The sequence below is a fragment of the Micromys minutus genome (assembly GCF_963924665.1).
Source record: "Micromys minutus genome assembly, chromosome: 9".
Classification (NCBI taxonomy): domain Eukaryota; kingdom Metazoa; phylum Chordata; class Mammalia; order Rodentia; family Muridae; genus Micromys; species Micromys minutus.
Window position 1 is genome coordinate 44,724,049 of NC_137978.1, and position 15,398 is coordinate 44,739,446.

The 15,398-nt window shown below is 48.4% G+C and overlaps 1 protein-coding gene across 1 annotated transcript; it reads right to left on the reverse strand.

Moving 5' to 3' along the window:
- Nucleotides 1-661: 661 nt before the first annotated feature.
- LOC308424316 (antizyme inhibitor 2-like) lies at nucleotides 662-14,915 on the reverse strand (the record flags this gene model as incomplete). Its single annotated transcript, XM_080921249.1, has 9 exons — nucleotides 662-962; nucleotides 4,969-5,186; nucleotides 5,923-6,023; nucleotides 9,291-9,438; nucleotides 10,321-10,486; nucleotides 11,803-11,937; nucleotides 12,665-12,837; nucleotides 13,796-13,969; nucleotides 14,778-14,915. The coding sequence occupies 9 exons, from the start codon at nucleotides 14,913-14,915 to the stop codon at nucleotides 662-664; spliced, it is 1,554 nt and encodes a 517-aa protein (XP_080777375.1).
- Nucleotides 14,916-15,398: the final 483 nt, after the last annotated feature.

The following is a 15,398-nucleotide window of genomic DNA, read 5'->3' on the forward strand; positions in this document are numbered from 1 at the left end:
GAAGCGAATCTGAGGGAAATGCTCGTTTTGCTCACCCCGGATTCCCCCAGGCTGCTCGCTCCAGCGCTCTACACAGGCTCCATGCGTCGCTCGCCCTCCACCCTGCTCTGATTGGCTTGAGGGCACACCCGCTCCCTGCATGGCTTCTAAGCCTTCTCATCCATAACGGATTTTGCTCTTGAAATTCAGAACATGATTTCTCACCCTCCCTCTTCCCTTGGTCCCTTCTTCCTGCAGGCTTCCCTTCTGTTTCCGCTATAGCATATCTCCCTGAGGGAGACTGTCTGTGCTGGGATCCCACACACTCCTTGGACCCCCCAAGTGCATCAATGGCCACGGAGTTCTCCGCCATTTCCTACCTCATCTGACCTCTTACCTCAACAGCCTTAGACACAGCTGAGCATCCTTCTCTTCTTTGTCTACTGCTGATGCCCTTCTTGCCAGAGCTGTGGAGGCCACCCAATACTGACCTCTCTCGCTCTCTCATCCTGACCTCTCCTTAGAGACTGATTCTTGAATCGCCCACTTGGAGGCCTATGTATCTTTTCAAACTTGTTGAAGCAGAGTCTTGCTTTCCACCCTCCTAACCCCCTTCCCCACCCTAGCCACGAAAGAAAGAGCAGCCCTGGCCCTAAATCCTAAGGTTTGAGTTTATTTCCCCTCATACCCGTGTGTCGTCGCCGCTGGGGGTGTTACAGTTGCTCGGGGGAGACAGATCACAGTCCGTGATGGGGGTCTCCAGGTGTGGTTCTCCACGGAACCAGAAGAGAGAAATTCCGAGGGTCTTTAGTCCAGCCTGAACAAAAGGTTTCCAGGGGCTCTCTGGTCTGGCATGAACGGCCAAAGTGTTACAGATTTCCGAAGGGAAGCCCCTGCAGAGCAGGGGGTGGCCTGGGGTCTCTCCTGCTACAGCCACCGTAGCAGCGCCACTGTCATCGGCAGCGGTGGCGGCAGGTGGCAAGCTGCAATACGCAGCAGGGGACTACAGCAGGAGCTGCTAGGCAAGCCAGCCGCAGGAAGTAGCTTCCTAGGCCAGTTAAAGGCGAGGAGTAGCTCCGGGCCACAGGGAGTCCCACCCAGCAGCTGTGACTGGGGTACTGAACCCGGGGGCAGATCCAAAGTCCGGTGATGAATGCTTTGGGAGAGAAAATTCTTCCCCAGAGTGTTACAGATCAATAAAACAGCCACCCCCTTGAGTAGAGAAAGGCTACTGATTTGCTGGAAATAATTTTATATCCACCCACTTGGCTGAAGTTGTTTATCAGGTTTGGGAGTTCTCTGGTGGAATTTTGGGGGTCACTTAAATATACTATTATATCATCTGCAAATAGTGATATTTTGACTTCTTTATTTCCAATTTGTATCCCTTTGACCTCTTTTTGTTGTCTAATTGCTCTCTGGCTAGGCCTTCCAGTACTATACTGAATAAATAGGGAGAGAGTGGGCAGCCTTGTCTAGTCCCTGATTTTAGTGAGATTGCTTCAAGTTTCTCTCCATTTAGTTTGATGTTGGTTATTGGTTTGCTGTATATTTACTATATTTAGGTATGAGCCTTGAATTCCTTTCCAAGACTTTTAACATGAAGGGTTGTTGAAATTTGTCAAATACTTTCTCAGCATCTAATGAGATGGTCATTTGTTTTCTTTTGTTTTTCCTTTGAGTTTGTTTATCTAGTGGATTCTGTTGATGGATTTCCTGCATCCCTGGGATGAAGTCTACTTGATCATGGTGGGTGATTGTTTTGATGTGTTCTTGGATTCAGTTTACAAGAATTTTATTGAGTATCTTTGCATTAATGCTCATAAGGGATACTGGTCTAAAGTTCTCTTTCTTTGTAGGGTCTTTGTGTAGTTTAAGTATAAGCATAATTGTAGCTTCATAGAATGAATTGGGTATAGTGTTCCTTCCATTTCTATTTTGTGAAGTAGTTTGAAGAGTATTAGTATCAGGGTTTTTTTTTGGGGGGGGTGTCTGATAGAATTCTGCCCTAAATCCATCTGGTACTGGGCTTTTTTTGATTGGGAGACTTTTAATGACTACTTCTATCTTCTATTTCTTTAGGAGTTATGCGGCTGTTTAGACGGTTTATCTAATCCTGATTTTACCTTGGTACCTGGTATCTGTCTAGAAAATAGTCCATTTCCTCCAAATTTTCCAGTTTTGTTGAATATAGGCTTTTGCAGTAGGATCTGATAATCTCTTGAATTACCTCATTTTCTGTTTTTATGTCTCCCCTTTCATTTCTGATTTTGTTAATTTGGATGCTCTCTCTGTGCCCTCTCATTAGTCTGGCTATAAGTTTATCTGTCTTGTTGATTTTTTCAAAGAACCAGCTCCTGGTTTTGCTGATTCTTTGTATAGTTCTTTTTGTCTCTATTTGGTTGATTTCTGCTCTGAGTTTCATTATTTCCTGACGTCTACTCCTCTTGGATGTATCTGCTTCTCTTTTTTTCTGGAGCTTTCAGTTGTTCTGTCAGGCTGCTAGTGTCTGCTCTCTTCAGTGTCTTTTTGGAGGCACTTGGAGCGATGAGTTTTCCTCTTAGCACTGCTTTCATTGTGTCCCATAAGTTTTGATATGTTATACCTTCATTTTCATTAAATTCTAAAAAGTCTTTAGTTTCTTTCTTTACTTCTTCCTTGACCAAGTTGTCATTGAGTAGAACATTGTTCAGCTTCCATGTGGGCTTTTTGTTGTTACTAAAGACCAGCCTTAGTCCATGGTGATCTGACAGGATGTATGGGATTATTTCGGTTTTCTTGTATCTGTTGAGGCATGTTTTGTGACTGATTATATGGTTAGTTTTGGAGAAGGGACCACGAGGTGCTGAGAAAAAGGGATATTCTTTTGTTTTAGAATGAAACTCAAAAGATAAACATGCTGAGAAAGAAATTAAGGAAACTACACCCTCTACAATAGTCACAAAAAATATAAAATACCTTGGTGTGACTCTAACCAAGGAAGTGAAAGAGCTGTATGACAAGAACTGTAGAAAGAAATCTAAGAAGATCTCAGAAGATGAAAGGACCTCCCATGCTCATGGATTGGCAGGATTGATACAGAAAAAATGGCCACATCCCTTTGTGGATTTGTTTGTGCTCTGTCTTTTCTTGCATGTAAAGTAAAGCTTTTCATCAAATATTGAACATGGGTCTTTCAGGTCTAGAACAGCACCAAAGAATAGATGGATGGATGAACAGATAGATGGGCGAATGGATGGATGGATGAAGGATGGATGATAGATGGATGAAGGATAGATGGATGATGAAGGATGGATGATAGATGGATGAAGGATAGATGGATGATGATGGATGGATGATTGATGGATGGAGGGATGGGTGATGGATGGATGATAGATGATGGATGGATGATGGATGATGGATGGATGATGGATGGATGATGATGGATGATGGATGGATGATGATGGATGATGGATGGATGATGATGGATGATGGATGATGGATGGGTGGATGAAGGATGGATGATGGATGGATGGATGGATGGATGATGGATGGATGATGGATGGATGATAGATAGATGATAGATGGATGGATGATGGATGGATGATAGATGGATGGATGATGGATGGATGAATGATGGATGGATGGATAATGATGGATATAGATAAATATCCATACTCCTAGATAACTACACCAACAGAACAAGCAGAAAATACCAGATCTTTCAGCTAAATACAGTTTTTTATTTTCACCAAAGCCCAGTCATATCTGTACTTTGAAACTCCTCTGATAGATAGAGATTAGTGTTTCCACTCCTAAGTTGCAAGATGTGGAGAGGCCAAATATGCATCACACTGTCCTGAAGGCTGAGCCTTTCCCACATCCATGGGAAGGGTTTGCAGTCCACATTCTCCACTGGAAATCTGGGGGGAGGGGATTCTCTTCAGTTCAAGGATGCTGGAAGATTCCCTCAGAAGGTGGAACTGGGTTGAGATACAACAGATACAACTTGACAGGTCTTGAAAGCCTTGGCAGAGACTATGGATCCCAGAAAACCTCATCAAGAGAAGTTTAGAAAGAACACAAGAGGTAGTGGTTTTGCCCCTGGGGTCACTCTCCCTCCCCACACTGGAAAAGGTCATCCTGAAGCACTCCTAGGCACCCTTTTGTTAGTGTCCATCCACAGGGGACACTTTTTTTTTAAGATTAATATTCTTAGCTCATGTGTCAGCATAAGTCTGACCTTTCTTGTCTCTCCCATTCTCCATGGGGATCCTATTGTCTAGGGAGATTGAGAGCCAGAGGGATGCCGAACCAATCACCCAGGACAGTCATTGGGTACTTAAAGCCTACTTAATATAGACAACCATTTCCGATGTATAAAAGGATCTCATCAGTACAGAGGAAGTCAGGCCTCACTCCCCCAAGGACCAACCCCATAGGCCTCTCTCTCATTGTAAGCTTTCCCCAGTGGGCATGTCATACCACGTGTCTGACTCCTCTCCATTCTGGCCATGCCCTGGCCTAAGGTACTGTCTCCAGTAGATGCCTGTGGAAAAGTTGCTACAGTTCAAGGGGTTCATAGGGCTCCCCCACATCTTATAGTAGTGAGTCCTGGTCTGGGCAGAGCAGGGTCCCCAGGGCAGGAGCTCATCTGAGAAACAATCCTGAAAACTAAGAGGCTATCACAAACCACCAGAGACAGTACAGTTTGGACTATGGCACCAAGGACTAGATGGGTCAATAGGCTGCTTGATTCTACCCACAGTGAGGCATCCATGTCTCAGCTGGTACAGCTGCCCTGGAACCTCTGACACACCTGAGGAGAGCCAAGACCCAGTCAACCATAAGGAGACCCGCTAGGCCCTGCTAGGGTCAAGGTGAAGAGCATGTTCCCTAGGCTTGGACCTCCCAAGCTCAGCTACCAGCTCACATTGCCAGGCCCAGAGTCTGGAGAAAGCACCCCCCCACACACACATGGCTGCCCTCCATAACCTTCCCCCTGGTTACCTGAGTTGGGGGCTCATGGCATCATAGACAGTTGTGATCGGGAAGCCATTGAAGGTGGAACTCATGGAGTTACTATAAGCACCCATGTTGGGGAAAATCAGCCAGTCACCCACATCCAGCTCTGGCAACTGAACCTCGGTTGAAAAGAGCCGGTCAAAGGCATCGCAGGTGGGGTCATAAAGAGTGCAGGGGAAGAGATGGGGCTCTGAGGGAAACTCCTGCAGGGAGAAGGAGGTGGGGTCAGAGAAGGAAGGATCCCACCACATTGCTAGGATGTTAGACATGACCCCTGAGGGACATGTGGTCATATGCCAGCAAGGACAATCCTATTCAAAACCTGGGAACAGTGACAGAGTAGCTGTTCCGTGCCAGCGTTTAGGACATACACAGAGGCCCTGTTGTCCTGGAGTTTGCAGCCTACAAGTGCATCACACATGCATGCTGAGTACCTGAAGACCAGGTCTCAGAGGCCACTGCACACTGGAATCACTTGGGGAATTTTAGTGATGAACCAAAGCAGGGTTCAACCTGAAGATTTACATCTATTTCTGTGTATGAGGGAATGGTCAGGTAGTGGAGACACTGACAGCTTCCCAGGTGGCTTTGATGTGAAGGGGGCTTGGGAACCCACTACTCCTCCAAATCTCCTGCGTCTCCAACATCCCAGAGTTCTAGAAGAACACATCTCCACAGCACGTACAAAGATGCACATAGAAGCATCCAGAGCTGATCACACCCATGCACCCTCCACAGATGTGTGTGCTGGCACAGGCGTAAAACCATCAGGTGTACCCTAGGAAACACATACAGGTATGTGCGTGCAGAGCCTTGCACCGATGCCAAGCGTGACAACCTTCAGAGCGTGGGTCACCTAAGACCTTGCAGAGTGTGGGTGACCTGAGACCCTGACTCTTTGGAGAGAGGCTGGTCACAAGACACAGAAGGTCCACTTACCTTCACCACTATGGGTATCCTGGGGACAGGGTCCCTGAGGAAGAGTCGGAAGGCACCATAATAGCCCTCGTTGAGGTAGTATGCCAGCTTCCTGTGGCCTCCTGGGAATAGAGAGTGAACGGATGAGGTGGGCTTGGCCAGGTATCCCTTAGGAGAGGTCCTGGCCCGATGCTCAATACTGCAGAACTCCTGCCTTATCCTAAAGGTCATCCCCAACTCCCCACCTGCCATAGCTTGGGTCCGTACCAGTCCCCAGTGTCCTCTGCTTCCCACACAGGAACACTGAACAGCAATAGCTGATATGAGATTGTCTGTTTTAAGTTCCTCCTGTCAGGCAGGAGTGCGCTTATTGGGTACCATGACCTCTGCATTACAGCTGGAGAAACTGAATCTTGCTAGAAGTCTATGGGAGTAGGAAACAGGCTAGGATTATTCCCTGGACACGGGTTTAAATCCTTGGACTAGGTTCCTGAGCACCTACTATGTGAGGCAGGACAGGAACACGGGCGTTTATTTGACATTTCACTTCAGGACATGCTAGTGTGTCCACTTCCTTCCTTTGAGGGATGCTCTCGTTAACTGCATCCCCTTCCTTCCTCCCTCTCTCATTTACATGGTGTTGGTGCAGGTGGAAGGCGGGGCCTTGCTTTTGCCAGACAAGTGTTCTGCCACTGAATCATATCTGCAGATCTTGACTTCTGAGACTCTTATGTGGCCCAGGATGGCACTGAAGCTTGTGATCTCTTTGCCTCAGCCTCCTGAGTCCTGGGATTGCAGGCATGTGCCACCACACCCTGCTCTATTTTGTGTTCCTGTTTCTTTGAGACAGTTTATCATAACCCACATTGGCCTATATATACAGGTTTGTCTTGAACTCATGATCTGTCTCCTCATCCTGAGTGCGGGCATTACAGGTGGGGACCAGCATACCTAGTCTCTTGGATATTCTTGACACTCTGGCATCTGGGCTCTGCAGACCCAGAGGAGTCTGACCTTCCCAGGCTAGCTCATTCATAAAAGCAGTACTCGTCTGCACAGATGGTCTCCCTCATGCGCAGCCACCAGTCTGGAGCCCAAGCAGCCAAACGCTCCCTTTAAATTTTTTTTAGATGTTTTTTTCATTTGAATGAATGTTTTGCTTGTGTGTCTGTACACATTCATGCGGTGTCCCACGGGGGACAGAAGAGGGCGCTGGAACTGAAGTTACAGATGATTGTGAGCCACCCTATGGGTGCTAAGAATGGACCTCGGGTCCTCTGCAAAAGTAGCAGTGCCAGCTGGCTATAGCTCAGTTGGTAGAGAATGTGTCTAGAGTACACAAAACCCCAGGTTTGATCCCAGCGCCACGTGAACCCAGTCATGGTGATGCGCACTCAGAACTGGGGAGGAAGCGGCAGGAGGATCAGGAGTTTAGGGTCATTCTTAGCTACAAGTCTGTGGTGGGCATAATGGTCCTTGTGCCCACAGACCACTAGGGAAACCGGGAATGTTAACTATTCATTGAGGTGTGTCTCCTCTGTCGTGGAAACAAAACGCATGCCTTCTTATCCAGAAAGCTGCGAGTATACATTGTTCCTGACCTCACCCAAATTCCCCAGAATCTCTATCCCACAATCTCTCTCTCTCTCTCCCTAGAACTTTATCTTTACCTCTCAGTCAATAGAACCCACCCTTAGGGGAGATGTCACACGTACTTGCTGACCTCTATGCTATCTTGGTCAGAGACTTCACCAGATCCTAGGTCTTACAGCTATAGAACCCGCCCTCATGGTCACACACACTTTGTAAAGGAGTTATCTATGTGGTCACACCTTAAGCTTTTATTGTGCACCTGGAGTTGGAATGATTGCTGCCTGGAAACCTTTTTCCAAATGCTCTAGTATGCCAGTAAACTACTTAGGGTCAGACTCCCTGAAGTTTGATCCAGGCTGACAACGTTAATCGGAACCTAGTTTTCCTTCTCCGTGCATTATGTGTGGATCCGGTCTCTGGAAAAACTGTCCAATTTTATCCGAGGCATGCCTCCATGTAAGTATGTCTTCTTAGCTAATTAGAACAAATCCTTAGGACTCGTCCTGGGTGTGCAGTGAAACGGTGTGCCACTGGGACAGCCCCACCAGCTGTGGACGGCCCTCTGAACACTCCACCTCTATTGATGTGACTCAGGTAAGCATGTGGCAGCTTTCTCCCTCGCTCCCTCCTGTTCTCGTTACATGTCCTCCAGACACGACCATCCGCCAGCCTGCTCTTCCCAGCCATCTCAGTCTGCCCTCACATTGCTCCCGAACCTGCATTCAGGATTTCAGTCAGATTCTCTCAATATCTAGATAGTCGGCTGCCACTTGGATGCTGACCCTGAGTATGGACCGTCTCTCTGATAGTTTCCTTTCTCCTCTCTCTATAACCCCGGCCCCAGTGGTACCTGGATCGATTGTTGGTTGAGTTAATCGTCATGCCGGCGGTGAGGAGCACCTACTTTGGAGTCAGAAGGACCTGGGCCAGTTCCGTTGCTAATAAGCTGTGCTGCCTTGGATGAGCCACTACCCTCTCTGAGCACTCCATGCCTAAACATGTTTACTCAAAGCTGTCTCACAAGACTGATGAGCAGACCTGAGGTAAAATGGATATTTCAGCCGTCACTAATTTCTGCATATCGACAGCCCTTGCTTTTGTGGACGAAACAATCTCACAGATCCTTGAAATTATTTGGGGCGGAATGACTGAAGACTGGTGTGCTACTCCCAGCATCCTCCAATGAGACACTTCATCAGAAGCGTAGGGGAGGGGACCAGAGTGATTGGCAGCTGTTTGCACGCCAGTGTCACTCATCCGGAAAATGAAAGAGTGCTGACTCGGTGGATGAGGACCTGGGAATATTCTCAATTTTGCCATGAAAATATTTCTGGGTCATTCTCTAGGGACATGGCAGCCCTACCTTTCTCCCATACTCAGAGACAAAATGGCCAAAGAACTCTCCTGAAAGACATAGTGATGAGTGTCAACAGCTTGTCACCAGAGGGTACATCTGACCACAGAAGTCAGCCCTGTGCTAGCCACTGTGGGAACTTGTCTGGTCTTGGAACTGCCACCTGCTGCACTCCAGGACCTGCTTCCGACTGGCTGGGTTTAGACGTTGGGTGTCTAGGGCATCATAGGCTGTACCTTGCGATTGTTCCCTCGGTGCAGGATAGATTTACCTTGGCCTCTACCCTTCACCTCCCCTTCTGGGCAATAGTAAACAGTACACAGACAGGGCCAATCCAGTGACCAGCTCTGATCCCATTTCCTATAAGTACCCACCCAGGATGTACCCCAAACCCACTGCCCAACCTCTCCCTGAGTCCTGGGGACACCAGGTGGCTACACACCTGGCTCCAGGGAGGCCTTCTTGGCTATGATGTTCACAGCAGCTGTGCACACAGACTCTGCATAGAAGCGGCCGGGCTCCGCAATGATCTCCACACCGGTCTCCTCAGGGAAGTACTGGGTCAGGGCAGCGTTGATCACTCTTGCTATCTGTGGTGACAGATCCCATCTCTGCTGTATCCTGAATCTAAGCAACTGACATGACCATCCTCCCCTTTGTCCCTACAATAGCCATGCTGAGAGAAGAAACAGGGAGAAATGAGTCTGGGAGAGGCCAAAGTGCACAGCCAGTGAGTAGGCTCTGGCACCCTTCGGAATGTGACGTGAATAATTGGCGCATGGTTGGCAGAGACAGAATATTTGCTGAAGTTAAGGGGTCACGAGTTCCTACCAGGCATAGCCAGGGCCAGCAGCTAACGCGTCTAAAGGAGGACACAAAGATGCTGGAGAGATTGCTCAGTGCTATAGCACTTACCCCTCATGACAGGCTGAAGATAAAAAAGAAGGGAGGGGGGAGTGGGAAGAAGAGGGATGGGCATGGGAGGGAGACAGGAGGGGGGAGAAGAGAGAAGAAGAAAGAGGGAGGGGAAGGATGAGGAAGATGAAAAGGAGGAAGAGGAAGGCAAGAAAGAAGAGGAAGAAGAGGAGGAGGAAGAAGAAAATGAGGAGGGAGAGGATGAGGAGATAAAGAGAGGAAAAGGAAGAGAAGGAAGAAGAGGAAGAGGAAGAGAAGGAGGAAGAGAAGAGGAGAATGAGGAAGGGGAGGAAGAAGAAGCCATTGTCAGATGTAGCCCCTGATTTTGTATCAGAGCTGTGAGGCAACAAAAAGAAACCCAATAAGAAGCAGGCACACACTCAGACACACTCACAGCCATGCATGTCATCAGGGAAGACATGTACCACAGGCAAACCCCAGCACCCGCAAACATCCCACTTACATAGAGTTGCTATGTACAAACACGCATACACACTTGACCCCCACCCCAAGCTCCTAGACCCTACTCATGCCCTGGGGCTGTCTGTCCCTCTTACCTCCTCAAATTTGGCTTCGGAGCCCTCAATCCCTGGGAAGCCCCCACCAAGATCCAGGAGGCTCATGTGGTGGCCAGCCTTGCAGCCCATCTCAAACACGCGATGGCAGTCAGCAATGGCCTTCCTGTAGCTCTGTGGTGTATGGCAGTTGGAACCCACGTGGAAGCTGGGTGTGGCCATTGATGTGGAAGACACACAAGTGGAGACTGAGGTCAGTGTGAGGCAAGATCCACTGAGGAACACACATTGAGGGGCTTTGAGACTTGTGCCAGCTAGTGCCAATATGACACTGGCCCACTTGGTACCCATACAGGTCACGCCTTAGTCACACCATGTGTCTTCGGGGAGACACACATCCCATAGTCCCCCTGTCCGGGCTCATGACAGAGTGACATTTTCTCCCAGCTGTTCATTCGCAATGCCTCTGTTGAAGGGGCGCCTGTCCTCTTACTTAGAAGTCATGTCATTAGAACCCCACAACCCACTGCCCTCTGAAGACACGCTGAGTAAGCAGTTAGACGGGATGAGGTGAGTGAGGCTTTCTCATGAGATGCAAAACCTGGCTGGCCAGACAGCTCAGAGTGTAAAGCCACTCACTGCCAAACCTGACTACCTAAGTTCAAGTCCTGAACCCCACCTGAGAGATGAAACTAATTCCTAAATCACACACACACACACACACACACACACACACACACACACACACACACAAAGTAAGCACAAAAAATTTTAACTCAAACATTATTCATTTAAAAAATTGTAAGGAGCCATAAAAACACATAACTAGTTACTGTATTTTTCTTTCTTTCTTTTTCTTTTAAGATAATACCTCATATAGCACAAACTAGCCTCCAACATGCTATATAGCCAAGCATGACCTTGAACTTATGACCCTCCACCCGCCACCTCTGGAGTGCTGGCATGCAGGACTATGAATTGTGTACCATGGCTGGTTTTATCCAGTGCAAGTGCATACCAGACAAGCATTCTGCCAACTGAGCTACGCCCCAGCCCCGCCCTTTTAAGATGGATGTCCTGTTGTCCAGCCTACCCTTGACTTCCATCCCCTCCTACCTTTGCCTTCCTGAGAGCTGAGATTGCAGGTGTGTGTCCCCACACCCAGGGCTCAGAAAGAATAAAATGAATGCATGTATCCAAGAGGAAAGAAATGAAAGCATTTCAGACAGAGGCTGGATCTGTAACAGTGATTAGACCTCAGGGGAAGAAAGGAAGTCAGCTTCACCAATTCTGACTTCATTTAAAATTCCAATCCTTCTCATTATGGAGGTTTTGCATTTGTTTTGATTTTTTAAATACTGTTTGAAAATGTTACTTATCTGGAGTGTTAAGTTTCTTTGATGTTTACTTCAATTTCGTCCCCAGGGCCTTAGAAAGCATACCAAGCAGAGGTGTCCCTGAGAGTCCTTGGCTGCCTAGGGACAGCAATAGAAATCAAGACAGAGAAGGCCAGTGCTCACTTACGTGGCCCCCACCACAGCCAAACCCAGCTCTCTGGCAACTTGGAGCAGGTGTTCACATGCCGACAAATGAGCTCCGAACTTGGTGTGCAGTGGGAAGGTGCTTCGACTGTCCAGGATCTGTATCCGGAGGATCAACCTGGAGGAGGAGGGAGGATGGCTGGGGTGCACAGGAACTCGGAGACCCTCCAACCTTCCACCCATCCCTGCCTAGTTCCTCCTAAATACTCAGCATAGAGAGCAAGGAGCAAGCACATACGGCTTGCAGACTCCTGCCAGACAAGTGCAAGCGGGATAGAACCACATCTTTACAACTTTCTAAAGAACCAGAGGTGTAGGCTGGGCAGTGGCGGTGCATGCCTTTAATCCTAGTACTTAGGAGGCAGAGGCAAGTGGATCTCTGAGTTCGAGTCCAGCCTGGTCTACATAGTGAGTTCCAAGACAGACGGGGCTACATAGAGAAACCCTGTCTCAAAAAAAAAAAAACCAAACTAAACCAAAACAAAACAAAAAAACTAGAAACAAAACAAAAAACCCTCAGAGATGTTACACAACATGTGGCTTATGATCTGAAACATAAGCCTCGGTTTGATGGTAGTGTAAGTACTTTCTCTATGACATCATGGATATCAACCCTTCTCATGCTGGGCTCTGTCCAGTGTCTATGCAGAGACAAGGTCTTCTTGACACTAAATGTGCTCCAGAGATGCCATTGGACCCTCTGACCAAACCGTTGGACCTGCAATCTAACATGCTTGCTACTCAGAAGTTTTCTTGGGGCCACCTTCAACATGGCTGCTGAGGCCCAGGTCCCTCTGTCGGGATCCCTTGACCCACTGTTTCTGGTTGAACCTCTACTGTCTCACCTAGCTCCAGGGTGGTGCTTGGCCAGCTTAGTCAGCTCCTCCTCGCTGTCGAAGGTCAGAAGCTGCACCCCACAGCGGACTGCGTACTGGATGTGGGAGACGGCCTTGCAGGGGTTGGCGAAGATGATTCGTGAGGGGGCCACGCCCAGGCCCAGCACCTGCTCCAACTCCCCCTAGCGTGAGTGAAAAGCCAGGGTTGAGGCTGCCCACCTCTCCCACCTTTCCTGACTCTTTAGGGACGAGGCCTTAGCTTGAACTAGTGAAAATATCTTCCAGTGAACACCTCGTGGAACTAGGAACTAGAGAAATCCTGGACAAGTCTCCCTCAGTACTTGAGGCTCCCCAGCACCTCTCACTCTGCCTCTTTCTCCAAGACAGGGCTGGACCTTGCTTTTCTTCCCCTAGAGTCTGATTCCCGTATACCTCAGCAGTTTGGCTACATACTCTCCTGGTTCCCATGTGCTCTCTTTTTCCTTCTAACCTCTTCTCTTCCTCTCTTCCTTCCCTTCCCCCTCCCTCTTCTCATGGCCTGCTCTATTCTCCTGGCCATATTCAGTCTGGACTCTTCCAGATGCCTATGGCTGTTCTCCCCATTATTATCCACAGTAAAGCTCTTCTCCTCAACCATAGCTAGGAGTGGTCATATCCTCACTTTCATTAAGTGTTGGTCCCATTTTAAAGAGGGAGAAACTGAGGCTCAGAAGGGTGATTGGCTATGCCAGAAAGGGACCTGCTCCCTAGTTCAGATTGTTTGGTCTTGTCACATAGCAAAGTACAAGGCTGAGCAATCTACTCATGTATTCATTGAAAAGCATAGGAAGGGACAGGATGGAGCTCGGTTGGTAGCTTGTTTTGCATGGCATGCACAAAGCCCTGGGTCCAATCCACACTGAGAAACTATGTCTGGGAGGATCAGAAGTTCAAAGTCACCCTCCGCCTGGACTACATTAGACTCAGCCTTAGAACAAATGAGAACCACCAGCAGCAGCAACAAAGTCTCAAGTCCTCAACACACCAGGCACCATCTTGGGGGCCAGAGTCGCCCTTCCTAATCTCCTGGCCATTGGCAGTATTTCTCCAGAAAGTGACAGACCATGGAGAGAGGTGATTGGCAAGCTGGCACAGGCTCACCTGGCTGGCACAATCGAAGCCGGTGCCCAGGGCAGCCAAGACAAGCAGTACCCAGGGCCTGTTGTTACACTTGACTGCATAGAAGGGCTGGACTCGGGGTAGGGCCTGGAGGAAGGTCCGATGGCGTCTGACCAGCACATCCAAGTCGGCCACCATGAAGGCATCTTGGAGGCCCTGTTAGGCAAGGACAAGAGAGGGAGATGGGGGCGTGGGTTAGGTCCTTGAGGCTTCTCCACTTTATGAAGAAATTATTCTTCTTCCTCTGACTTTCTTTTCCTTTCTTGACAGCTCGCTTTGTTTCTTCATTTGTTTGTTTGTTTAGACAAGCTTTTACTATACCAGGCTTCCACTGTAGTCTCCTCAGTGCTGGGGTTACAAGTGTACACCACCACATCTAACCTGTGTCTTCCTTTTTAGGGCCAGGAAAAACAGGCTCAGGAACACACAGCAAGAATATGACAAGAAGAAGGTTTGATTTCCCTTTTTCTTTTTCTTTTCTGGTTCTCTTTGTTTTTGTTTGTTTGTGGTGTTGTTGTTGTTTGTTTTGAGACAAGGTCTCTATATATAACCCTAGCTGTTCTGGAACTTGCTATGTAGACGAGACTGTCTTTGAACATACAGAGATCCACCTGCCTCTGTCTCCTAAGTGCTGGGATTAAAGGGATTTACAGCAACCATGTCTGGCAAAAAATAAATAAATAAATAAAGAACTCTGGTCTTTTTATGTCTTAAAACAGAGGTATAGGAAGACAGCCATTTGTAAAGCAAAGCTGGGGACAGATGACTTCAACCCGAGATGATGGCTCGGTTGAGGGTAAAACCTTGAGTGCCAGGGAAGGGAAGCTGCCAGGACAGCAGACCTCACCCAACAGAGGTCATGGGAAAGCATGGTCTGATGGCCTCCCAATCCGAAACAGGAAGCCTTCTTGGGTACCACTAATGACCACTAATGGAAGGGGTGGGACGTACCCTCCCTCCTTATCGAGATGGACAGCTCCTGGATCTTCTTCAGGACCAGCTGCCGGGCAGATGCCTCTGGCCCCAAGGTGATGGGCTCTGATGGCCACAGGCTTTTTGTGACTCCCAGTGGCTCCCTCCTGCCCTCAGAGGGGGTGTTCATCGCTGAGACTCTAGTTGAGGTGTTCTCTGTGCACAGTCCTGGCATCACAGAAAGGATCGCTCTGGGGCCCCAGTCTCTTCCTTCTGTCCCTCCCATGACTAGGATAGCCAAGTCGCTGAAGCTTGGCTCTCATTAAGCCCCATGAATTCCACCAAGTCCTACTGACATTTTTAAGCTTTACAGTAGGCCACCGATGGCACATGACCTGAGCTGCTGCTTGCAGGTGACAAGCAAGCCACAGTGACCATTTCCTGTAGAAGGGAGCATTTGATTCTCCCCTAGGCCCCTTCCCATACGCTCCCACTCGAGATGAGAAATGGAGGCACCATTCAGGGATAGAGTCCAACTCTAGAGACCTGTGTCCCACAGGGAAAGAAAGGGACTTGCCTCAGGTTGGGTGGTTGGTGGCACCTGGGTTCCTTAGAACAGCCAAAGATTGCTCAGACTGAACTGGGGTCCCTAGCAGCCACCAGCCTTCTAGTT